The sequence below is a fragment of the Lynx rufus genome, unplaced genomic scaffold (genome assembly GCF_022079265.1).
Source record: "Lynx rufus isolate CCGP_SWC_20201006 ecotype Redwood Valley unplaced genomic scaffold, mLynRuf1.p SCAF_11, whole genome shotgun sequence".
NCBI lineage: Eukaryota > Metazoa > Chordata > Mammalia > Carnivora > Felidae > Lynx > Lynx rufus.
This window is the reverse complement of record NW_025814825.1, coordinates 29,100,622-29,126,775: the sequence shown is the minus strand read 5'-3', so window position 1 is coordinate 29,126,775 and position 26,154 is coordinate 29,100,622. Positions and strand designations below refer to the sequence as shown.

The 26,154-nt window shown below is 41.3% G+C and overlaps 1 protein-coding gene across 3 annotated transcripts in view; it reads right to left on the bottom strand.

Moving 5' to 3' along the window:
• The window catches only part of LOC124506962 (WASH complex subunit 2-like), a 62,376-nt gene that overhangs the window by 23,347 nt on the left and 12,875 nt on the right, over positions 1 to 26,154 (bottom strand). For 2 of the 3 annotated variants that reach the window (XM_047073111.1, XM_047073113.1), the window contains 15 exons: positions 23,753 to 23,846; positions 22,890 to 22,948; positions 21,637 to 21,684; positions 19,141 to 19,251; positions 18,052 to 18,133; positions 17,434 to 17,505; positions 16,605 to 16,723; positions 16,098 to 16,155; positions 14,770 to 14,829; positions 13,957 to 14,130; positions 11,153 to 11,280; positions 10,079 to 10,165; positions 6,776 to 6,877; positions 4,879 to 5,010; positions 1,482 to 1,651 (listed from right to left, as the gene is read on the bottom strand). In XM_047073111.1, coding sequence (XP_046929067.1) covers positions 1,482 to 1,651; positions 4,879 to 5,010; positions 6,776 to 6,877; positions 10,079 to 10,165; positions 11,153 to 11,280; positions 13,957 to 14,130; positions 14,770 to 14,829; positions 16,098 to 16,155; positions 16,605 to 16,723; positions 17,434 to 17,505; positions 18,052 to 18,133; positions 19,141 to 19,251; positions 21,637 to 21,684; positions 22,890 to 22,948; positions 23,753 to 23,846 — 1,496 coding nt within the window. The remainder of the gene's footprint in view (positions 1 to 1,481; positions 1,652 to 4,878; positions 5,011 to 6,775; positions 6,878 to 10,078; positions 10,166 to 11,152; positions 11,281 to 13,956; positions 14,131 to 14,769; positions 14,830 to 16,097; positions 16,156 to 16,604; positions 16,724 to 17,433; positions 17,506 to 18,051; positions 18,134 to 19,140; positions 19,252 to 21,636; positions 21,685 to 22,889; positions 22,949 to 23,752; positions 23,847 to 26,154) is intronic. The other variant, XM_047073112.1, reaches the window with a different exon arrangement.

The window sequence follows — 26,154 nt, the reverse complement described above, 5'->3', positions numbered from 1 at the left end:
AATTTACTTTCTGTCTCCATAGATTTATCTGTTCTGGACATTATATACAAAGGGAACCATGCATGTGGTCCTCTGTGACTGGCTGCCTTCAATTAACACGATATGTAAGGTTCAACTATGTTGTAGCATGTATCAATACTTTATTCCTTCTTATTGCTGAGTCAGAGTTCACTGTATGGATAGAACATATTTTCTGCATCCTGTCGTCAGTTGATGGGATGTTTGGCTTATTTCCACTTTCTGGCTTCCACGAATAATGCTACAATGAACAATCATATATAAGTGTTTGTGTGGACATGTTTTCATTTCTCTTGAGCATCTACCCAAGAATGAAATTAAGTCCTAGAGTAACTCCGTATTTAACTTTTTAAGGAACTGCTGGATTGTTCCCCAAAGTGGCACCATTTTACATTCCCACCAGCATTGTGTGAGGGCTCCAATTCTTCCACCGTCGCAGACTATGAGTCTGGAGTTCTCTCTGGTCCAGCAAGAGAATGGACGCAGAATTGAATATGAGAGAGGCTGATGTCCGGGAGGAGACACGAGCCCTGACAGGGGTTTTGTCTCTGTATTTATTGAGTTCACAAGATATTACCCACGTGGTGAACGTGAAGAAAAAAGATCTTACACACAGAGACATGGAGAAAATCGGAAGTAATCATTAACTTGTGTGTATAAGAAGCAAAGGGTCTGGGGGACAAGTGGAGTTTGTGATCAAGGTACAACAGTATATTGGAGTCAGACGGAAAGTAATTTCCTACAGGCAATATAACAAGTTACTCGTGATCCCATTACAATAACTTGCTAGCTAACCTCGGGTGCTTTTGCCCTTGGTGGTGGTTTTCCACCCTAAGCTTTTTTCTAACCCATTTCTGTAAATAGAACCTATTTCCCCACATTCCACATCCCCTCCTACACTTGCTATTGTCTGTAAAGCAACATGTTACAACACCAATACAGCCCATGCTCGGTCTATGAAATATCCTGCTGGCTTTAGTTCAAGTATTCATGTGGACACCACCTAGATCAGCTAAGAATCACCAGCCACTGGTGTGACAAAGCACCACTCTGCAAAGAATCATCCTCCTAACAGGATGTTTTTCAATGCTGAGCAGATTTCCATTCAAATGAGAAACTTAAGTAACCCAGACCAAACTTTACATTCTACAGGGCATCTCAGAGGAAAAACAAAAACAAAAGATAACAAGCTGCACTTAAATCCCTAACAAACTAAGAAAAATAATATTTAGGGGTTAAAAAAAATAATTAAAAGAAATTAGGTAAATCTGCTAACAAAAACATTTCCCAGTATTGGGGGAAAATACCTTACAAGTGAAAATCAAACACATTCTCCTTTGTATAACTACTAGGTAATGAATAATCATCATGTCACCCCCAAATAACTAACATCTTATGTATCAAATACCTTTACTTATTACCACAGACACTGGCTAAATGATTTCTTACAATGACTACCTCACCTGTCCTTAGCAACAGCAAACAGATCATCTTCATCATCCTCCTCAAAGAGGCTGGTCTTTTTCACAGCCTTAGCCTCCTGCTCCTGACTGGTCCCAGAGCCCCTTAGTTCTCCTTTAGATCTGTTGTCAGACGTTGAGTTCATCTGTGAATCAGTAACATTCCACTGGTCCTTAAAATATAAAATATATATTAAAACCCAGTGACAATTCAGACTAAGGAACCTGGAAATAAAATAAAATTTAAGTTCCATTAAATTGTATTTACACTAAATACTTAATCAAGTACATCACTCTTGAAGAGAACTCATGACTGGGACTTTCCTCTGAACTCAAATCTAGACAGCTGGGTTCTTTGACCTCGCAAACTTTCTGCCTTCCTCCTCCATCACTGCACTATGTTTCTCCCCTCTATGGTCCTATTCTGGGTTAGGACAAGGGAGGTTGTCTACCCTTAGGAGATTCAAAATTATTTATAAAGAAATTGAGAAGACAAATGTCAAAAAAAAAAAATCAAGAGCTCTCAACTTTGGAGGAAAATTATACACTTCGATTCAAAAATCCTGAAGCAGGCTGGACAAAAATGTATAAAAAGCTCACGCAATGCACATATAAACAAGACACAATGAAAGATGCTGGTGACCCCTTCCATCAACAAAAGTCTGAAGTAGACCTTTAGAAAGCATTTAGGGGAACCCCACTTGGCTATGCTCTCACCTCTTGGAACTCCTGAACACTTACATAAGTGGTCCTTTGGTCTCTATACAGTCTAGAGCTTCTCCAATCAAAGTGGGGTCCACAACCAGCAGCATGTGTCATACAGAATTCTGGTTTGATCCCAGACTTTCTGAATCAGAACCTGCATTTGTTAACAGGATGCCCAGGTGATTTCTTCACATGTTATGGTCTGAGAAGTGCTCCTCTAGGGCAGTAAGGCTCAAGAGTGACTATACACTGGAATTCCCAGGAGAACTTTAGAAAATTCTAAGGACAGACCATCTGCCAAACTACTTAATCCAGAATCTCCAGCCCTGGAATTCAGTAAGAGTACTCTTTAAAGTTCTCCAGCCGATTCCAATGGGAAGCCAAGGTTGAGAATCACTGTTCTAGAACACTGGGTATCTTTACTCAGCTAAGTACTGTTGCTCCCAGCTTTAGCTAATATGGTTGACCCCTGAACAACACGGGGTTGAAATGCACATGGATTCTTTTCAATAAATATATGTACAGTATCATTAATGTATTTCCCTTCCTTATGATTTTAACGTTTTATTTCCTCTAGCTTACTTTATTTTAGGTATAGAATGTATGATACATAAAACATGTAAAATATGTGTTAACCAACTGTCTACATTATTGGTAAGGATTTTGGTCAACAGTAGACTATTTATTAGTAGTTAAGTTTCTGGAGAGTCCAAAGTTATATGTAAATTTTCAACTGCACAGGAAGTCAGTACCCCTAAATTCCCACATTGTTCAAAAGTCAATTTTGTTTTTATTTTCCCTAAATCATTATAATACTGTGGTAGGAAAATTTCCACTTATGGTTGCCCATTACTACAGGAAGAGCAACGACTAACAATGCTAGGAAGAAAAAAATAGAAAATCCATGATAAATTCTGTTGGAATAGAAAAAGCAAATTATGTTGTGTCATTTTAAATTACTTCCAATAAAAAACATTGATATAGCTACAGTTTCTCCATCCACATCATATCCTCATAATTTTCTTACAATGTTAAAATAAAGAAGAGCAATTATTGTAATGCAAGAAGATTTTTAGTATTTTTTAATTTATTTTTGAGAGAGACAGAAAGAGAAAACATACATACAAGCATGGAAGGCACAGAGAGAGATGGGGACAGAGGATCTGAAGCAGGCTCTGTGCTGACCAGAGAGAGCCTGACGTGGGGCTCGAACTCACGAACCGTGAGATCATGACCTGAGTGAAGTCGGACGCTCAACCAACTGAGCCACCCAAGCACCCCAGGGAGATTTGTAATGCTCAGGGTTTTGTTTTGTTTTTTTAATTTTTAAAAATGTTTTATTTATTTTTGAGAGAGAAAGCATGGGGTTGGAAGGGACAGAAAGGGGAGGGGGGGACAGAGGATCCAAAGCGGGCTCTGCACTGATAGCAGCAAGCTCAATGCAGGGCTTGAACTTACAAACCGTGAGATCATGACCTGAACCAAAGTCAGATACTCAACCAAATAAGCCATCCAGATGCCCCAAATGCTCAGGGTTTTCAAAGTCTTTTTCTGTACAGCTAAATTAGCAGCTTAACCCTATTCACTAGTGGCTTTGCTAACTTGTATCTAGATAGCAAATGAAAATATTAAGACTCATATGAAAAGGGGGCGGGTGCCTAAGTAGCTCAGTCGGTTAAGCATCTGACCTCGCCTCAGGTCATGATCTGGCGGTTTGTGGATATGAACCCCATTTCGGGTTCAGTGCTGACAGCTCAGAGCCTGCAACCTGCTTCGGATTCTGTGTCTCTCTCTTTCTCTGCCCCTCCCCCTCTTGTGCTCTGTTCTCTCTAATAAAGAGAGAACACTAAATAAACACTAAAAAAAAAAAATAAAAAATAAAGACTCATGAAAAAGAAGTTAAGCTTGCATAAATATTACATGTCTAGCTATAATTCTTGATACTGAAACATAAGGATCATTTAACAATATAAAATAAGGCCTAGAGGTGCCTGGGTGGCTCAGTCAGTTAAGCATACAACTCTTGATCTTGGCTCAGGTCATGATCTTACGGTTCATGAGATTGAGCCCTATGTTGGGCTCTGTGCTGACAGCACGGAGCCTGCTTGGGATTCTCTCTCTCCCTCTCTCTCTCTGCCATTCTCTTGCATGTGCATGCACTTTCTCTCTCAAAAATAAATAAAAAAAGTTTTTAAATAAAATAAAATAAGGCCTAACTCATGTGAATTAGCATATGTTATAATTTGAGGGGCATACTTATTTTATTCTCAACTGTCATGAAAACATTAACCTTTAAACTAAATACCTTTCTTCCAGAAAAAGAAGAGACAGTTTTGTGAACATAGTCTTTGGTAACTGAACTTCACTGGATATAAAACAGGTAGAAAAAGAAAATATTTAGCAGCTGTAACTTTTTTTTTTCAATGTTTATTTATTTATGAGAGACAGAGAGAGATAGCACACGAGTGGGGAAGGGGCTGAGAGAGAAGGAGGCACAGATTCTGAAGCAGGCTCCAGGCTCTGAGCTGTCAGCACAGAGGCCAATGCAGGGCTCGAACCCACAAACCATGAGATCATGACCTGAGCTGAAGTCAGACGCTTAACACTTAACCACCTAGGCGTCCCAGGATAGCTGTAACTCTTAAATCCCATCAAACAACTTCCTGCTCTTCTCCAGGAGAAACTTGCAACCCACCTCCTCATCACTGCTGAACAATAAGGCAGATGCTTTCTTTCTGGAGGGCTCAGAAGGCTTTGCTTTCTCTTGGCTCTGAGTTAGAAGAGATGATGTCTGCTTCTTAGCAGCTGTTGCCCCAAAAAGATTATCCTAGAAAAACAAATGACAGAAGAGTATGACAACTTCATACACATAAAACAAAACACTTCGATCTTCCATGTCAAATTGTTAGAGAATAAATCTCTAGTCAGGTACAGAATATGTATAACACCTTGGAGAGAAAAAAAAAATCACAAAATGCCAGTAAATCCCACTTCTCTCTTATGTATATCCCTAAAATAACAGTCTACTATCTTCTCTCACTGTATTCTCCATTCACAGAAGGGAAACAGACCACATGGAACTCAAAGGCAAAACACTTGGGAAGGAGCAGGAGGAGGGTAACTTGAGGATAAGAACACAGAACGAGGAAGAAATCTGGCCCCACTCAGGCCCGCTGTGGGTGGGCCCTGTATGTTCACTAGGGAGACCAGTTCAACCCGTGTGGCAGCCAACAACTTGGACCTTTCTATGAATTAGAAACCAGAGCAATGGATTATTAACAATAAAGAGAAATAGGGAGCTCTTTCCACTCTTCCATACCTACCGAAGTCACACACCTGGGACAGAGGGAAGGCATGACTTGTGTTTCTGGTTAATTTTAAAAAGACAACACAAACTTAAGAAATAATTTACCAGATATAATCACTGGCCTACTGAAGAGTTGATTCTCATAGGTTGAATGGCATTTGCCAAGTTTTGTATAGTCAGGTATTCCCAAACTATCTATTAAGGTATTTTCACTAAGGTAATAGAAACAAAATCATCAGAGGGCCTGAACCAAAGTTAGAAGAACACTCTCAACAATATACTACAGCAGGTGAATAATCCTGGTATGTAAAAATTCAATGAAAGGAGCCTTTAAGCAGGGTAGAGTATGGGAAAATAAGGAAAGGCCGTGCCAAAAATGAACTGGCATCCGATGGGGATACTAACGGCAAGAGCTAATATTTCCGATGTGCCAGGTACAGTGTCAAGAGCTGTACATTAGTTGTGTCGGCTGCTACAATGACCCTTTACTCTATTAAGCTATATGAGGTTCAGGAGGTTGAAGTTACTTGCCCAAGGTCCCTGATTTGCAAGTGAAAGCAGGGGTCTGGTGCCAAAGCCCATGAGCTTGGCCACGGCACAGTACTGCGTAAGAGGGAAGATTTGGTTTGTCTTCCCTCTTATTTCTTTCCCCCACTTTGCTCTCTCATGCAGGGCAGGAAAGAAAAACAAGGTGAGGACATGGCCATCTTCTCCTATTCTTGCTTTGTCCAAGACATTGTGGATCGCTGCGTATAACAAAGATCCATCCTCGGGGCGCCTGGGTGGCGCGGTCAGTTAAGCGTCCGACTTCGGCTCAGGTCATGATCTCACGGTCCGTGGGTTCGAGCCCCGCGACGGGCTCTGTGCTGACAGCTCAGAGCCTGGAGCCTGTTTCAGATTCTGTGTCTCCCTCTCTCTGTGACCCTCCCCCGTTCATGCTCTGTCTCTCTCTGTCTCAAAAATAAATGAATGTTAAAAAAAAAAAATTAAAAAAAAAAGATCCATCCTCTATATTTCTTACAGGTAGATTTTTAAAATGAAATCTACAAAGCCTTCCACAAGAGCTGAGCCAAGAATCTAATGTCCTGCCCATTGTACAGCTAAGAGGACTCAAGGAAGGAATCACTGAGACAAAAACTAAATATTTTTGTTATGTGAGCCTCAGATAATTTGCCTCCCTATCACCTTGTTCTACTGTATGAGCCTCTGACTAGAAATCTACATCAGCAATGGTTTTCTACTCCTCAAAAACTTATTTATCTTGCACTACAGTAACAATGTTTACCTCTTCATCTTCATCATCAAAAAGCGAGACCGATGTGGGGAGTTTGCTAGGCAGGAGAGATGCCTCTTTTGACTTACTCACATTTTGTGAAGAAAACAAATCCTGTTGGATCAAGATTAAAGTTCCTGGTTAACAAGACAGACCACATTCATTGAAGTATCAATTAAACATAAAACATTGAAGACTATAATATAATGGCTGCGTGAGTCTAGGTCTCTTCGTGACAGAGAAAGTGGCTGAGAACACGTACGTGTCAGTTTCTCCCAGCAGAGTGCAGCACAGAACCCACATGTGAGAAAGAAGATGCCACCATAGAACTCCAGGTGGCCTCACTGGAGGTTTCTATACTCCCACATGGACATTTTCCAATCAATCTCTTATTGTGCTAAAAAAGTAGCAAAGACTTCCTTTTTTTGTCCTAAGAATCAGAATGATGAAACAGATTCAATCCTGGAAATAGAGACTAGATTCCCAAATTACTGGATTTAGGACTTTGTTTTATTTACTAACACCCTCTTCTCCTCTTAGAAGAGTATTATACTGTTTCTTTCAAATAAATACGAATTCATATTTCATTTTAAAATGTTTGGTATTCTACTTGAACTATAGCTAAGAGATGTTGCAAAAGATCTGGTAGACTCTAAAAAACTTCCAAAATGTGATGGTGTCAGCCTATGATACAAACTGAGCTGCATGAATTAGAAACATAAAATGAGACACCTATTCCCTTAGGAAAGGAACGTGAATACACAAGAGCCAGACAATTAAATAGCACAAGAACATAGTTTCTAAGACCTCTCTGGATAATTTCTTTTTATTATGGAATCCACATCTACTCTCAAACATAGACCTAAAGATTTCATTAACTGAGAAGAACTCTTCTCGGTCCAATGGATTCACCTGGACCCCATGGAGTTCCACAGGTTGGCTGAGGTAAAGAGACCACATAGGGGGAGCTACAGGCTCCCACGCCTCTCCTGCATTTTACACACTAGCAAGATTGCATTTCAGGAAAGATTTCACTGCATTGCTTCACTTTTTCTTGCCCAGGCACTCTGATAGTACCCAATAAAGACAATCTATGACTGTGTACATGGGACAAAGGCTTTGGTGGTGGTTATGAAACCTGTCTGCAAATTCTTTTATACTCCTGCCATCAACAAGTGGAGTCTGCATTCCTGCTCTTAAACCCTGGAGGGCCTTTGTGACTGCCTCAATAATGCTGCCATCCAGGGCTCGGTTACAAAAAGCCACACAGCCTCTGCACAGCTCTCTGGGGAATCTCACTTTGAAGCCCTGCGCCACCCCTGAGAACCCACCTTCCCTGAAGCTGCCATGCTAGGAGACCACATAGAGATAGAGAGGGGTGCCCCGAGAGCCCCAGCTGTCTGAGTCTTTCTCACCCAGGTACCAGACCTATGAGGATTCTCAGCCCAGCCACCTTCAGACTGGAAGCATGTGAGAGACCCTAAGTGAAAAGCGCCTAGCTGAACCCAGTCCACTTCTAGAACCGTAAGAGATCATAAAACTTACTGGGGTTGTCAGCTACTAAGTTTTGGAGTGATTTATCTCACAGTAATAAGGAACTGGAACACCTTTTAAGTCACAGAAATTGCTCACATTTGGTTTCTTCATGTAATTGACAACTATTTGTTGGCTTCTCAAGTGCCAAGCACTAGTCCAGGTGTATGAGGAGGAAACAAAATGCCCTGCCCTCATGCAGATCATTCTAGCTTATTCTCAGCTTATCTGAGATAACCCACAAGCACACAAGAAGTGTCACATGGCAACACATACTGTGAAGCACAGAATGGAAGAGAGGGCAAGGAGTGCAGCGTGGCACATGCTAGCAGGTTTGTAATCATGCAAAGGGCCATTGGGGGAGACCTCAAAAAAGAACTATAGAAAGTAAGGAAGCAAGGCGTCCAGTTTCTGGGAACAGCACTCCCAGAGGGCAGGGGTCAGTGTGGTTGTGCTTGATGAGCAGGAGGCTGGGAGTGTGGATGAGACCAGAGTGTGAGGCCCCAACATGCCGTGCCAATGGGTCAGGAGTTTGGCTTAACTGGAGTCTGGTTAATTCCTATCTTCTGTACACTGCCGTCAATGAAATACAAGCCTCACAGGTTTTATTTACATCACTGGCAATCACTCCACTTCCAAAGATTTGTTCGTCCATCCTAGCTGTTAGTGCAAAGTAATCGTAAGAGCTTACACCAGAGTTTACAATCTCCTGAAATTACATGTAAATTTCTGCCGTGTCCACACATTTTTCTGTGAAGAGGATTTGTTACATTCTCAGACAGGTCTCTGATCCCCTAAAGGCCTAGCCTAAAATTCGTTCTCAAAGAACCTAGGCCTGTGAGAGTCAGATAAAGCAGTGACACTTCTGAGAGCTGATGCTGTTCCACTGGAAAGAGGTTTCTAGGCGGGAGCCTGTGAGGACCGAGGCTGGCAGCAAGCACTGCCCGCCCACACTGTTCCTGGTCATAAGAGGCTATGCCAGAATACATAACACTATGGCACTACGCCCACTACTCAGTGAGACTACTGAAAAGAAAATGGTATGTCGATTCCTGTTAAAAGCATCTCACTCATTGTGGATCAACAAAGAGCCTTCAATTTGAGCCTCCTGAACAGAGTATTTTCCTCCCATGAGATGTACTGGATTCAACACCCCTGAGAGTGAAAAGCATCACTCTAAACATGAGTTTTCAAGATATTAATTTCAGGGGCGCCCGGGGTGGCTCAGTCGGTTAAGCAGCCGACTTCGGCTCGGATCATGATCTCGTGGTCCGTGAGTTTGAGCCCCGCGTCGGGCTCTGTGCTGACAGCTCAGAGCCTGGAGCCTGTTTCAGATTCTGTGTCTCCCTCTCTCTGACCCTCCCCCGTTCATGCTTTGTCTCCCTCTGTCTCAAAAATAAATAAACATTAAAAAAAAAAATTTTTTTTAAAAAGATATTAATTTCAAAGAAAGAACTACAATAATAAAACGTCTTACACATCTACTGACAAAATCGTTATTTAGAAATAGTTTCAGGGCACCTGGGTGGCTCAGTTGGTTCAATGTCCAATGTCAGCTCAGGTCATGATCTCACGGTGTGTGAGTTCGAGCCCCACATTGGGCTCTGTGCTGGCAGCTCAGAGCCTGGAGCCTGCTTCAGATTCTGTGTCTCCCTTTCTCTCTCTCTGTCCCTCCCCTACTTGTGCTGTCTCTCAAAAACAATAAATGTTAAGAAAAAAAAAATAATTTCTAATGTCATACCCAAGGACTAATTCCCAGAACTAAGAAAGAGAATTCCTTACCTCAGAGTCCTCTTCGTCTGAAAATAAACCTTTTTGAGTCTTTGTTTCTGACAAGGGCTTAAGACTTTTGTTGGAAGGTTGGGTAACCTTTGATGGGAAAAAAAAAACAAAAACAAAAACCTGAGAGTTAACAAATAAGAGAACTGGAAAGGAGGGTTTATTCACACGTTCACGTAGAAAACACTCTGAGTCTCTGCTAGGATAAAGCACTAGGCCGTGTGCCAAGGGAAAAACGATGCTGCGGACCCTAAAACATGTATCAAATTTGTACAAAGAATTAATGCAAAAGAAGTTTCACAAGAATTTAAAAACTGGTATAAGTTAGGAAAGAAGACAGAAATAGCTCCCTGATAAATCTTTCAGGACAAAGCCTGGGTTTGGACAAAGCCTAGGAGGGGAGGGGAGGGGAGGGAGGGGAGGGGAGGGGAGGGGAAGGGGAGGGGGAGGGGAGGGAGGGGAGGGAGGGGAGGGGAGGGGAGTGGAGGGGAGGGGAGTGGAGGGGAGGGGAGGGGAGGGAAGACAGATCTAACCATGGAAGATACTAAGGAAAGGGACAGCAGCCAAAAGAGCTTTAAAGCTGATGGGGATGCATCCAGTTGGCCAAATACAGCTTCATTTCAGTATCAAAAAACAAAAAAACCCAAAAAACAAACAAAATGATGCTAATAGTTTATAATAGGTTGAATAGCATCCATGATCCTATAGAGATAACTAAAAAAGCAGGAAAGAGGGAGAGAAAGCTCTTCTGTTCTGTTTGGAAAAATGTTAGCTAATGTAGAAGATAGGAGAGAATTGGAAAAACATTCTTTGGTACCCCTTAACGTGATTCAGGAAAAGATCATCAATAGGTCATCCAACAAAGTGCTCAAATCCAACAAGTGCTCAATCTAGGTGGTAGGCGTTTTGGGTGTTCACTGTATTCTTCTTTCACCTTTGCTGGATGTTGCACAATTTAAAGACACCATACACTTGAAAGGAAACACCACTTCCCTCTGGGTTCCAGATGAATTAACAAGATGTCCCAGGACAACACTTAACAAGACTTAACTACATTAAGTCTTCTTTCCCGCTCACCTTTTTTTCTGCCCTTGCTTTTTTTTCATCTGTCTGATTCACAGTGGCTTCTGGCAAAGCAGCTGCTTTTTCTTTGAACAGGTCTCCTTCCTCATCATCAAAGATACTGGCAGTGGATTTGACTTTGTCTTTAGAAAAGATACCACGGCACAAAATTATACTAAGGTCAAAAATCCCACCACTAAATTCATAGATTAAAAATCCTCCCTGGGGTGTCTGGGTGGCTCAGTTGGGTAAGCGGCTGACTTCAGCTCAGGTCATGATCTTGCGGTCCATGATTTCGAGCCCCGTGTCGGGCTCTGTGCTGACAGCTCAAAGCCTGGAGCCTGCTTTGGATTCTGTGTGTCCCTCCCTCTCTGCTCCTCCCCTGCTTGTGCTCTCTCTCTGTCTCTCAAAAATAAATAAATGTTAAAAAAATTTTTTTAATAAAGTAAAAAAAAAATCCTTCCCTCCCAAGAAGTAAATAGAAAATTATTTTTTTTTTATTAGTTATGAAGCAATTTGAAGTGGATTACATTGGATTTTTCAAAGAACACAAAAGAGCCCAAATGAAACACAGGACCAATGATTTAACCACCTGGCTCATACACTCATCCAAGCAGCCAGCATCTTATGCTTAGAGTAGCTTGGACTAGCATAAAAGGTAAATACAGACCTAAAGAAAGAAAGATTATTTAAGAAGCAACCACCCAAAAAAAAAAAAAATTGGGGGGTGGGGGCACTTGGGTGGTTCAGTTGGTTAAGCATCCGACTCTTGATTTTGGTTCAGGTCATGATCTCAGTCATGAGATGGAATCCCATGTCGGTCTCTGCGTTGGGCATAGAACCTGCTTGGGATTCCCTCCACCCCAGCCTTTCCTTCTGCCCCTCCCCTTCTTCCATGCCCTCTCTCTCACACTCTCGCTCCCTCTCAAAAATAATAATAATAATTAAACAACAACAACAAAAGAAGCAACCGTCCTAGGAATCTGTGAAATGAGGGTTGGCTCCTCTTTGTAAAAAATCAAACTACTGGGGTGTCTGGCTAGCTCAGTCAGTAGAGTATGTGGCTGTTGATCTCATGGTTATGAGTTCAAGGCCCATGTTGGGTGTAGAGATTACCTAAAAATAAAATATTTAAAAAAAATAATAAATAAAAATTAAAAGTCAGTCTACAGGGGCATATAAAAGCAAATACTACTGGAATCTCCCCCATAACTCCACCTGCCCACCCAAACAAGACGACCACTGGGAACACACACATCTAATTTCCCCAGAGGATATGCTAGGATGCTCACTTTAGTAATTCACAGGTAAGGCTATAAATGACAACATGATTCTAATAATAGGTCTTAGGATTTATGTTTTTCACTTAATCTGCCTAGCGAATCTTCCCATGTTAACATATACAGACTTCATTCTTTTTAACACCTCACCAAATTCCACTAAACAAGAGAACCGTAATATAACCTAGGGATGAGCACCTGGGGAGTTTCTGACCTTTCACTACCAGGAGCACTGCTGCATTGATTGAGCTGTGCATCACTGAAAGGAGGACATTGATTTGTGAACGTCCCAGGGGAGCGGCAGCTGCCAACTTACTTGTGACTCTTAATCAGTTCTCAGTGATAACCCACTAAGTGAGAGCCCTCCCAGACCAAGAGAGGCACCACCAGCTTTAATCACTGTCATTTTAGTCGGCCTAGATCTCAGTGTGTTATGCGTCCGTTTGTACTCTTTCTGTAATAACCAGGTGGTTATTTCCCTCAGGTTTCTTCTCCTATCCTTACTTCTCACAGCCACCCCTGGAAAAGGAGCTAAGTCCAGGAAACATGCTTCTCACTGAATCCTGGTTCATCTAGTCTTTATAAGACAGAGTCCTCATGTTGCTGGAAACTGTGTGCACCTAGTAGTTTATCCTTCTTTTCTGGAAAAACACCAAGTGTGACCCACAGACCAGCAATCTCTGCCCACCAGGGAGCCTGTTAGAAATGTACAATCACAGGCCCCAGCCCGTACCCACCGCATCTGAACCTGCATTTTGACAAGAGTCCCAGGAGACTCACCTGCACATAAATGAACAAATAATTTAGGAGAGACTTCATGAAAAGACAGGCTTAAATTTGAGGGGAGAAGAAAGGAGAGTTCCAAAGTGGCCAAGGGGCTGAAAACCCTGCCATACAAGAAAAGATCAAGGATATGTAGGCTTTCTGGCCAGAGAGGCTGGCAACTGAACAGCTAACATGTGGCATTCTGTCATATAATTTACTAAGTGCTGCCAGAAGAAAGTGTGATTAAAACTTTGTAATTCCAGGGGTGCCTGGGTGGCTCAGTTAAGCGTCCAACTTCAGCTCAGGTCACGATCTCACAGTTCGTGGGTTTGAGCCCCACGTTGGGCTCTGTGCTGACAGTTCAGAGCCTGCTTCAGATTCTGTGTCTCCTTCTCTCTTCCCCTCCCCTGCTTGCACACTCTCTCTCTCAAAAATAAATAAACATCAAAAAAATAAATAAATAAAATAAAAATTTTGCAATTGCAAAGATCACAACTAGAAATCTTCAGCAGATATTACAGGGGAACAGATTTCAGCTCTCCATGAGGCAGATAATCCTAGTAATTAGTTTCCAAAGCAGGAAAGATTGGTTGATAAAACAGAGACTTCTAAGGCACCATGACTCCTGCAGCAGAGATGAAGCTCTGTGGCAGGAGGGCTTGAGGAGGGACCCTGGCACGGCAGGACACAGACAACACGACAAGCTTTATGCCCTTTTCCGGTCAACATTCTTTCCCTGGCTGAATTCCCAGAAAAAGAGGCTGGACCAGGTACCTGTCTTGGAAGGTTTGCTGGAGGATCCCGCAAAGAAGTCGTCATCGTCATCGTCATCATCGAAGAGGCCAGCAGGGGCTGGAGGGTACGGGCTTTTCCTTGGAGCAGCCTGCTCAGGCTTCTGTGGCTCCTTCAGTGATGGAACAGAGGTGGCACCGAACACATCAGTGTCTCCTGTGGGTGGAGGGACAGGGCAGCCATAGCTGTGAGCTGGTGTGTGTGGGTCCCCTGGCTTTACAGGAAAAAAAAAAAAAAAAAAAAAGGACCACCCACCAAGAACATTTAGCTTCCATTCATCCCCAAAATACATTAATAGGACCCAGTCATCCCCATCCTTTACTGCTACAGAACATCCCACGATGCAAATCACCTGGTCACTGAAACACAAGTCCAAGGCCACTGACTTCTAAGAGAATATGAGCTAACACCAGTAAATGAACTCTTCCCATAGGCTATTTGTTGCCCTCCAAACCGCCTCCTCTCCAGCAAGCAGTTAGATGACAGTTTTAAAAATGACAAAACAGGGGCGCCTGGGTGGCGCAGTCGGTTGAGCGTCCGACTTCAGCCAGGTCACGATCTCGCGGTCCGTGAGTTCGAGCCCCGCGTCAGGCTCTGGGCTGATGGCTCAGAGCCTGGAGCCTGTTTCCGATTCTGTGTCTCCCTCTCTCTCTGCCCCTCCCCCGTTCATGCTCTGTCTCTCTCTGTCCCACAAATAAATAAACGTTGAAAAAAAAATTTTTTAAAAAAATAAAAATAAAAATGACAAAACAGTACTTATTTGCTTTTTAAAAAAGAAACTCTAAATTAGGGTACCTAAAAATACAGAAACAGCTCCTGCTGGGATTTTCTTTCCGGGTTTGGAGGATGAAGACACTAAAAATGAGAAAGAAAAAAATAACCATTTCAGAAAAGATGACTTTTCTTGTTAAATGTACCTAAAATGTGTGCAACACAATACACAGCTAAGTGGAGACCTTTTAAAACTAATTTTTCCCCAAAGAGCCATTTTAAAACTCCTTAGCTTTAGCTTATTCTTCTCTCTACCAGCATTACTTTTTTATTGGCGTTAATATAATCTAAGCTGTGATTCCCTTGGACGATCACTCTGATCAAACAATAGCAGTGGGGTTAGTTGGGGAAGCCAAGGAAGGGGTAGAACACAACAGGGAAGGCAGAAGCAGAGCAAGCCGGGCTCCTTAACAGTTTCTCCTCTATCCATTCCAGTTGGACAACAAACAAGTAGAAAGAACAGCAAAAAACGTGAGACATCAACAAAAAATACGAAGACAGTAACAGTAAAGAGGGAAACTAGCATCCACTGATGCTGAGAAGTGGAGGGCAGGCAGCAGGACATCAAGCCAGCCAGTGTCACAGCAAGTCCAAAATCTGATGACTGATGGCCCGAGGAGACCGCTCACTTCACATAACTAAGTCCCAGTTCCTAAGAACTACCACATACCTAATGGAATAAAATTTGTTAAGTTTTTTTTTTCCCTTTTCACGGGTGCTCCACAGAGGATTCTGACGCACACCAGACTACGGAATTAATGACCTCCAACTTATATACAGAATTTTAGAAGTGTTTCTTTGAATTAAAGATGATTAGAGATGCCTGGGTGGCTCAGTCGGTTAAGCATCCAGCTCTCAGTTTCGGCTCAGGTCATGACCTCGCAGTTTCGCGAGTTCAAGCCCCATGTTGGGCTCTGTACTGACAGTGTGGAGCCTGCTTGGGATTCTCTCTCTCCTTCTCTTTCTGCCCCTCCCCTGCTCACACTGTCTCTGTCTGTCTCAAAATAAATAAACAGAAAAGACTACTGAATTAAACATGATTAAATTAAAATATCCTCAACACTGCTCAAGACTACTTTCCTTCTTTGACTTTTTATGAATTCTCCCCTAAGGAAGAGACAAAACCATGATGTTGTTTATAAGTGGCACTTTTGGCTTTTCCAAGACATGAATTAGTCATTAGACATGAAAATTAGCTGCTTTTTACTAGACCAAGGCAAGCAGAACAGTTTCCTGCCTAACAAAGAAGCAAGGCGTGGGAACAACTTCAGGGGTTCCATCTCCTAATGAGAAGTAAACTGTCTTGGAACTCTGTTCCCAAACAAGAAGAGTCAGCCTAAATCCGAGCTCACCTGCATTAACAGAGCTTCGAGCTTCCTGATCCTGAGGGGCTTCCGTGAAGAGATCACTCTGGTTGTAATAAAGCATAAGACACAAAACTTCAAAAAAGCAGACGAAAATGTAGTTGCATTGTGGATTTCTAAAGAAAACTGCCTCGTAAAGTTTAAAGATACATATTTACTGTCCTGCAAGAAATTCAATTCCAAAGTAAAGACTATGGCAAAATCAGACCCTTAAATGGTTTGGGCCTACCCAGGAACTAAAACACAGAAGACAGCAAATAAGGTAAGAAATAACTCCTTGATCAAGTAAATTATTCATTATTAACACTCTCACATCTCTCTCCATCTCACACAGGACATCAGGGTACAGTATTTTCTCACTTTGTGATTCTTGGTTCAAAATCTCCCAAAATAAGAAAGTAGAAGCAACTTGCAATTAAGAAGCCATTTTTTTCATACCTAATTATAGACCCATGATGCAACTATGGCGAGCTCCACTGATGACCACGGACTCACCTCCTCATCCTCATCATCAAAAAGTCCCTTCCCTCCACTGAACAGGCCACCTCGAGAGCCAAATGGAGAGAAATCTTCATCAGTCAGCTTGGGGGGTGCGAATAAGTTGTCCTCTTCGTCTAACAAGCAGAAAGGAATGTTTAGCAGGGACTGCTAAAGATGGGTTTGGAACTCAAATTCCCAAGGTCGACCTTTACAACATCGCCAAGCCTGGCCTGGAGTGTACCTAACCACATGTAACAAGAAGTACTTGAGTGCCAGCATTCTGAGGAATTTCAAACAAAAACTTATTAAGCAGTCCAATGAATCCCTTAAAAGGCTCTCTGGGTTCCCACCCTCAACTCCGTAAATGTCTGAAGCAAAATGAACTCCGTAAGTGATCTCTTTTGTCTAGATCAGTTTCTCCGGAAGCAAGTACATGGTTCAATCGCCTTCAGACCTATCTCACTGAGAATATGGGGGAAGCAAGAGCAGACTGAACAAAGATCTGTAGACTGACAATCAAGCAGGAATGTAATGCATGTCACTGTTAAATATAAAAGGGTCCAATGTATTCTTTATCGAAAACAAACGCTAGGGATCCCTAGTTTCTATACTTCTGGAGAATTCTAGCTAATGATCGCTATAAAATAATTCAAATCCTTACAGCATTTTTACTCCACATTCAACTCTCCTCCGAGCATCCCAAAGCACACTTTTAAATGCTTTGGGAATGAAAATAGAGAGAGACGCCATTTGTGAATATTCAAAATGGTATTCTACAAATTATGAAAGCGAATTCCTGAATCAAGAGCCTCCTAAAATAACACAATTGAGGAGAAAGGCCTACCATCTGAGGGAGTTCTCCTGTCCTTCTTCTCCTTCAGTGTCTTCCGAGGTTTTCCTTCTCCTATGGACAAGACTTGAAGAATATTTCAGTTCTAACCACACTCAGCCTACCCTTAGTATTTATATACTGATGTTTTACACTTCTGTCATGCTCATGGTCCCTAAGTTAAGAGCAAGACATTCAACTCTGTGTCTCAGCTCCCCCAGAGTCCATGTACTTCAGTCAGCACCTTACACAGCAGGGACTCAAGCTAAACGAATTATTCTGATGTCTTTTCATCCTGTTAAATCACTACTTTATACGGTACATTTATATTTAGTCAAAATATAGGAGTAAATATTAAGCAAAAGATTCTTAATCTGGGGACTGTGATTCTCCCGGGTTATCTATTAGTCCCCTGAAACTGCAAATAAAATGTTATACAGATGCATACATATGCATTTTTCTTGCAGGGGGCGGGGAGGGGTCCACAATGTTTAATTATCCAAGAGTCTGTAAACCAAAAAAAGAGTAAGCCTTTCATGCCTTAGTAAAATTAAACAGAGAAATCTGCTCTCAGTGAAGCCCCGCAGAGGGTCCTGCACTTGCCCACCAAGTTAACCCATCTCAAAGACGTACTTTGCTCTTCCACCTGGCTTGCAGCTTCCCCTTTGATTCGAGCCGCCAGCTCATCAGCAAATGACGTAGGTCGACTTTTTTTCTACACACAGAAAAGACCAAAGTATCACCTGTTTTTGGTAACACACAAACTAGTACAGTTTACTTTTAATAACTAACAAAATTATGTAAACAAGAGCAAAGGGACTAAACGGATTAAAAATATAACTAAATGAATTTAAACATAGAGCACCCTATACAGATCACTTGAGGAACAGGACTCTTTCCATAGACATGCTCCTTGTTCCTTTTTTTTTTTAATTTTTTTTTTAGTGTTTATTTATTTTTGAGACAGAGAAAGACAGAGCATGAATGGGGGAGAGTCAGAAAGAGAGGGACACAGAATCCGAAGCAGGCTCCAGGCTCTGAGCCGTCAGCACAGAGCCCGACACGGGGCTCGAACTCATGGACTGTGAGATCATGACCTGAGCTGAAGTCAGACGCTTAACTGACTGAGCCACCCAGGCGCCCTCCCCCCCCTTTTTTTTTTCCAATACTTCACTTTATTACTAGAAGAGAGAGACAGAAAACTACTATGAGGAATAAGGGGGGGGAAAGGTAAGGAGTATTAGGGTCTTAAAACCCTGGAATCAAATAGATTTTTGAATGATCTAACTTATAAAATCGTAACAATTGGAAGAGAAAGTGGTACTCGTACAGCAACTAGTAATACTCAACCAATATTTTCAAAAGTGTAAATGGAGGGGCGCCTGGGTGGCGCAGTCGGTTAAGCGTCCGACTTCAGCCAGGTCACGATCTCGCGGTCCGTGAGTTCGAGCCCCGCGTCGGGCTCTGGGCTGATGGCTCAGAGCCTGGAGCCTGTTTCCGATTCTGTGTCTCCCTCTCTCTCTGCCCCTCCCCCGTTCATGCTCTGTCTCTCTCTGTCCCAAAAATAAATAAACGTTGAAAAAAAAAAAAAAAAAAAAAAGTGTAAATGGAATTACAAATATGCAAAAAGAGACAGTTCTCAATAAAAATGACAATAAAAGTAATGAGTCCTCAGTGCCATTTCTAAAACCCTGCCAAGAGAGTGACTATGGTCTTTCTTACAGGTCTGGTATTTTCTTCAATGTCCTCAATATCTTCCTCCTCCTTCTCAGAGTCAGCGAAAATGTCACAACCATCATCGTCCTCTTCTTCGTCACTCATTTGTGCAGTGTGCTAGGAGGACAAACCATGAGATTAGAACTAGCAAATAAATAAGGTCATCAAGCTGAAAAAGAGATACTGTCACTCAACCTTAAGGCAAAATGGTGACAGCTTGTCAAATAAGGATGATGACGGTAATGCAGCAAAAGTCAAAGTAATAAATGTACTAAAACAAGTAACATACAAGATTTATTTTCAGCGTAAATACTGTACACAGAATGACGAACACTGAATATGTAAAATGTCCACCACTAGAGAAATAATAACCTAAATAAACATAGTCTTATCTTGATAAGAACACTAATCATTAAAAGCAATAAGCTGTAACAACTGGAGAGGTGTCCACAGCGTCAACTGTAAAAAGTGCTAGATGAGAATCCCAGCAAGATACCCTGCCCACCCAACCCCAACACGGACCTCCTCTCTACTGACACAGATACATTTAAAAGCAAAGAAAAGCACTTTTCTTCCATCACAACAATTACCTCTGAAGAGTGTGAGAAAATGAGCACTAGAGGGCTCAAAGTAAGCTTTACCTGTTAAGTTATAATTTTTATAAAAGCAGCCACTGGTATGCATAATTTGTACAACTAAAAAAACATTTTTAAAAAATTGTTAATGTTTAAATCAATAAACTGTGCCAGGCACTATGCTGAAAGTACTTTATTGATTACTTTAATCTTCAGAACCCTGAGGTTAGCTGTGGCACACAAAACCAGTCTATCTTTAACAATACAAATATACGGTTAGGCCAACACTTTTAATCACTATATTGTATTATTTAAAGGTCTGAATTTACAGGCATCTGGCTGGCTTAGTTGCTTACATGCAACTCTTCATCTCAGAGTTGGGAGTTCGAGCCCCCATTGTGTATAGAGATTACTTCAAAATCAAATCTTTAAAAATTTTTTCAAAATAAGCAAATAAATGTCTGAATTTATCAACCATATTAGTATGTTTTATAGAAATAAATATTCTCTAAAGACTGATTATTAAATCACCTCTGTGAATGGAAAATACAACTACCAACCAAAAAGGACTAAATCCTTCATTTGGTAGTTGAAAACGTTTGTGGAAAAATATGCCCCAATTAGGAAACTGAAGTGCAAACTGGGACTATCTCAAAATACCACTGTACGTATATTATGTTAGCAAAAATCACAATCCCAGTGCTGATAAGATTATGAGAAAATCAGTATGCATGATCAGTAATGAGAATAGTATCAAGAGCCTTTACTATAATTCTACACTATCTCATTCCTAAGGAAACAGTTCACATAAGCAAAGGATTTCTGCATATGGAAATACATTCATGAAAGCACTACTATCTCAAAAATAAAATCCTAGAAATAAACTATTTCCCATATAAATTTAGAGACTACAAAAGAGTCTGTAACTAAAAAGAGACTGTCGTTGTAACAGTATGCTTAAAAACACAGAGTTCACAAAGCAAATTATAAAGGTAATTTAAAATTGTAAGAAAACACTTGTGATACATTAAAATTGTAGAAGATAAACTATGCATATTGTGAAAAAAATATGTCCTTAGAAGGGTATACAAAAATTAAGACAGCTATGGTACAACTGTAGAATTAGAAATTCATCTTTTGGGTGTTCCTTAACCTTACTGCTATATTATCCCAAATTTTAAAATACAGGAAGAGGACTCAGGTGAAATAGTTCAGTTTGAGTAACTGGGCCTTCCTTTTTAGAGGCTCTGTTTCCCAATTTTTGTTTTTCACTTTTTTGTTTTCTAAGAAAAATGAAGATAAAGTATAAAGCAAAATTGAAAAAACAAAACAAAACCCAAGACGGTAGTTAACTTAAAAACATGAAATTCTTGGGGCACCTGGGTGGCTCAGTTGGTTAAGCATCCAACTTTAGCTCAAGTCATGATCTCACAGTTCATGAGTTCAAGCCCCATGTCAGGCTCTGTGCTGACAGCTCAGAACCTGGAGCCTGCTTTGGATTCTGTGTCTCCCTCTCTCTCTGCCCCCTCCCCTGCTCGCAGTTGCTGTCTCTGTGTCTCTCTCTCTGTGTCTCTCTCTCTCAAAAATAAACATTAAAAAAATTAAAAAAAACAAACAAACATGAAATTCTTGAAAGAAAATTAGCTTACTAATCCTTACTTTCTCATAAGTCATTCTAAAGTAATTTTTTTTATTTTTTTATTTTTTTTTTAGTTCCAATATAATTAACATACAGTGTTACATCAGTTCCAGGTGTACAATAAAGTAATTCAACAATTCTATACATTACTCAGTGCAATCCCCTTCACCTCTTTCACCCGTTCCCCAACCCAGCTCTCCTCCAAAGTAATTTTAGCATATATTTAGTATATATGCTATGCTTCGGTTAAAATTTAAAAGCAAAGTCACTTCAGTTCATGAGCCTTACCCGGTTTTGGTCATTGTCACTATGAGTGGCAAAATCTTCATCTGACTCCTTTAGGGGGAAAAAAAGCTGTGTTGTTAATACAGAATTTAGTCACAAGCACAGAAATAACCTCAGGCCTAAGTCTCCAGGGCACATCTATATTCGGTCTCTTTGTACTGATTACTGGTCCCCTGAAGTATCAGGGCACAGATAAGGTGGACAGTAGGCAGTATCACCAAGAGTTGTTCCAGCTAACGTGGAACTTTTGTAGTTAATTTAAACATCTCTAACAATTTGCTCATACCTATGTGCACTACCATTGCTAACCTCTGAATTTAAAGTCAGAGTGGCACATTTAATTAATTAAATTATCAAAAGTGGGTTTGTGTGATTTTACATTTTGGACTCTCCACTCTCTATATTCCACGTAGCAGAACTACTTCATCAGGCCCAGTAGGGGACTATCAGTGTTTCCTACCAGGAATTGGGTGAAGAGTTGCATCAATGGCTAAAAGCACAGGAATTTAGCTAATGACCGTCACTTACAGCCAGATTTTTTAGGAAACGCTTATGTCCCATTGTCAAGTGTTTTGTTTGCAGGGCCAGTGGCAGGAGGGCGGGGGAGGGGGGAATGTAGAAATAAGAGAAAAGGAGAAGAAAGGAGGATGCATACAATATTGTCTCCTTTTAGGAATTAACACTCAAGAACTGCTCTTCAAACATCAGTAACAAATATTCCGTCTAAAGGAACAACCCCAGATACAACAGTGGTCAAGGTCCACAGATGCCAAGGTCCTAGAGCAGGAGTCAGATCATGCTCTGTGGCTATGAAGATGCTAGGACCAGCAGCAAAGTGAAAATGTAAGTGGATGCTTTAAGCATTCTTCTGGTCTAGGTTTTATAGTAAAAAAAAAAAAAAAAAAAGTTTAAAATATGGTCTTTTCCCTAAAATTACTCAAAGATAGAACCAGGCAGATTCTACCAAAATATCCAAGGTGCCCCCCTTCAAAATATATTGGCAGGAAGAGGCCTTGGTGGGGAGGAGGGAGGAGAGAGAACAGTAAAAGGGATTAAAGCAGTTTTCCTTGCTTTTGTACACAAGACAAAAAGGAAAGTCAGTCCCAAAAGGGGGTGAGGGGAACACAGAATATGGTTTTACTATCGCTGTTAAATCTGTGCAAAGAGATTGCTAATTCACAGACATTTATTTAGCTTGCTAAACACACCCTAAGGTTCTTGCCCACCACGACCTGGAAACACCACGAAGCCCTTACCTCTTCTTCATTCTCTTCACTGTCTGCAATGCTGCCACGGTCGCTGCCTACTGACCCCTCTGGTTAGAAGAAAGATAAAGGGTTATCACCCATATTAATAATAAAACATCCTTAGTTCCTTCTTAAAATCATAAACCACCATACATCAGCATCACCAAGATTTTGAGAAAAGAACCTACACAGATTAACTGTAATTAAAAGTATCTTCACTATAGTGAGGGACAAAACATCTACAGAGTCTTAAAAGATCTACCCACAAGATACTTATGAATTATAAAAAAAGTTAATGACTGAAGGAAAAAACTGGCCTGTATTCTTCAAACATGTCAAAGCTGTAAAAAGCAAAGAAAGGCTGAGAAATTATATCAGACTAAAAGAAGACCAGAGATTTGACAACTGTATGCAGTGAGTGATCCTGAACTGGAGCCTGGGCCAGAGGAAAAAAGAGCCTAGCCTATAAAGGACATAATTGGGACAGCTGGCAAAATTTGAAATACGACTGAGGATTAGCTAATAGTATTACATCCAGTAAAATTTCCTGACTTTGATAACACACTGTGGCTATATATGAGACTATTTTCAGTTTCAGAAAGTGTTTTCTATACAGAAATATTCTGGAGTACCAGGGCATGATGTCCGCACAATCTCTCTCAAGTAGATTCAGAAAAAAATATTATGTATATATAGAGAGAAAGAGCAAACAAATGTGATGGAATGTTAACAACTGGTAAACCTGGGTAAAGGGTATAGAGGAGTTCTTTGTGCTATTCTGACAACATTCAGGTAAGTTTGAAATTATTTTAAAATAAAAAGGTAAGATATAAATGTTAAAGGTAACAAAAATATTTGGTGCAGAAGAATACCTTCACTAGACAGCTCTCCGAGACCTACATCTTCCTGCTCCATGAATAGCTTTGACCCAATTAAATAAGGTAAAGGACGATCAATGTACAGATCCTGTAAACAATGAAAGGTAATAGCCATTAAATTTTCAGGCTGAAAACTAAGTTTTCCATTTGACATCTTGTTCCATGTGACTACCCCAAACAAGTGACATAATGAGACTGGAGAATAAGAAACACAGCAGGATTCAAAGTACAGAAAACAAAACAAAACAAAACCAAAAACAAAAAAACAAAACCAAAAAACTCACTGATTTTTTAAAAAGTCAAATCTTAGGTAAAAACAGCAAAGTAAAGCTAAATCACACAGAATCTCCCTTCTCAAGTGCCTAGTTACATTAAAAATGGCAGAGGCACACAAAAAGTTTACCAGTAGTAACCAAATAAGGGTTACAACTTCATAGTAACATGTTCAAAAGGAGGATGAAGGAAAGAAACTGAAAGTTCTGGCCAGCTTTGATGCATCCCAGCTCTGCCTTCCTCCCCTAAAAAGCAGCGCTCGTGAGCAAAAATCAACCAATCGACTAACCACTCTTGAGAATCATCAAAATTAGTCCTAAATTTGGAAAGAAGCACACTGAGGAAATAACCCAAATGCTTTTACAGGACTGTGGGGGGCAGGTGGGTATGTCCAGGTTTGGGGGTGGGAGCAGGTGTGGACCAGCAGCGGGACTCCTTTACATCGCATCAGAGCGGAAAGAAGGCTGGAACAGAGCACAGAAAGCATGGGCTAGATGAGGAGAAATAGAATAGCAACTATGCAAGTACCTATAGTCAACACAATGAACTAAAGGCACACATCAAAAAGACTGAGAACCTGTCTGGGAGAAAAAATAACCCAAAGAAGAGAATGATAATATCCCCCAGCAGCACCCACTGCATAACTTAGAAAAGTGAAGTTGGTAAAATTAAGACCAGATTATAAAACAACAGAATGAAATGAAAGAGACAGGGTAGAACGGAGTACCTGTTGGACAGCCTTCCATTCCAGTCCTCAACTTCCAAGTCCCACCCAAGATGCTTACACTAAAATTTAAGTTCAAGAAAGCACTCCAGGGGTGCCTGGGTGGCTCAGTCAGTTAGGCTTCCGACTTGGGCTCAGGTCATGATCTCACAATTCGTGAGTTCAGGCCTGCATCTGGCTCTGTGCTGACAGCTCGGAGGCTGGAGCCTGCTTCAGATTCTGTGTCTCCCTCTCTCTCTGCCCCTCCCCTAACTCGATCTCTGTCTCTCTCCCTCTGTCTCTCTCTCAAAAATAAATAAACATAAAAAAAAAAGCAAGTAAGAAAGCAAGCAAGCAAGAAAGCACTCTACCCCAGGACAACCTCCCCTCTCCACAGGAAAGGCTGACTTATCCTTTGTAAGGTAGGACATTTGGCCATTATCTCTCTTCCCTACTGAAAAGACCCTGGGGGTGCAGGAGAAAATAATTCTGAAGTTTAACACAAGAGAGAATTTGGGAAGGTTAATGTAAAAGTTAAAGATGCAGGGCGCCTGGGTGGCTCAGTCGGTTAAGCGGCCGACTTCAGCTCAGGTCATGATCTCGCAGTCCGTGAGTTTGAGCCCCGCGTCGGGCTCTGTGCTGACCGCTCAGAGCCTGGAGCCTGTTTCAGATTCTGTGTCTCCCTCTCTCTGACCCTCCCCTGTTCATGCTCTGTCTCTCTCTGTCTCAAAAAAATAAATAAACGTTAAAAAAAAAAAAATTAAAAAAAAAAAAGTTAAAGATGCAACAGCAACCAATTCAGTGCAAACAAAAGAAAGTGCTACTGGGCGAACCACTTACTCAGGAGGCATTCCCAAGTCCTCCAGTAGAAGAGAAAGGGGTGTACAAGCTGGAACTAGCAAGCGTGGCCCAGGCAATACACCACCCAGGGTCCACTGCTGACTGCTAAATCCCTACAGGAAAAGGCAAGCCAGCAAGTATACCAGTGCAAGAGGAACAGCCCCAACACGGTACAACACCGCAGGCTCAAACTGGAAGAGAAGTGTGAGGCAAAACGAACGACAGAAGATCTTGGCTCTGGGGCATGTTCCAATCCATAAAGTACTTATGTGTCACAAGGACTCTCTCTCAAAATCAATACGCCAACCTTCTATGTTTACCTCTGCCTGGCTGTGCTGCCCCAAAGTCTCCTCTGCAGATCTGAGGTAAAGTAACAGGAGAGCAGTAACTATATTCACGGCTAACAGTCTATTCGTGGACGCTCACAGCGGCTTTATTCATCCTAGCCAAAACCCGCAAACAACACAAATGTCTTTCAGCACTTGTGCCGTCTCCCCAGCACAAGCTACAGAAGTTCACGTTCCCAACAATCTCCTCATACTTCCAAACCCAATTCAGGTCTCGTCTGTACCCTCATTTC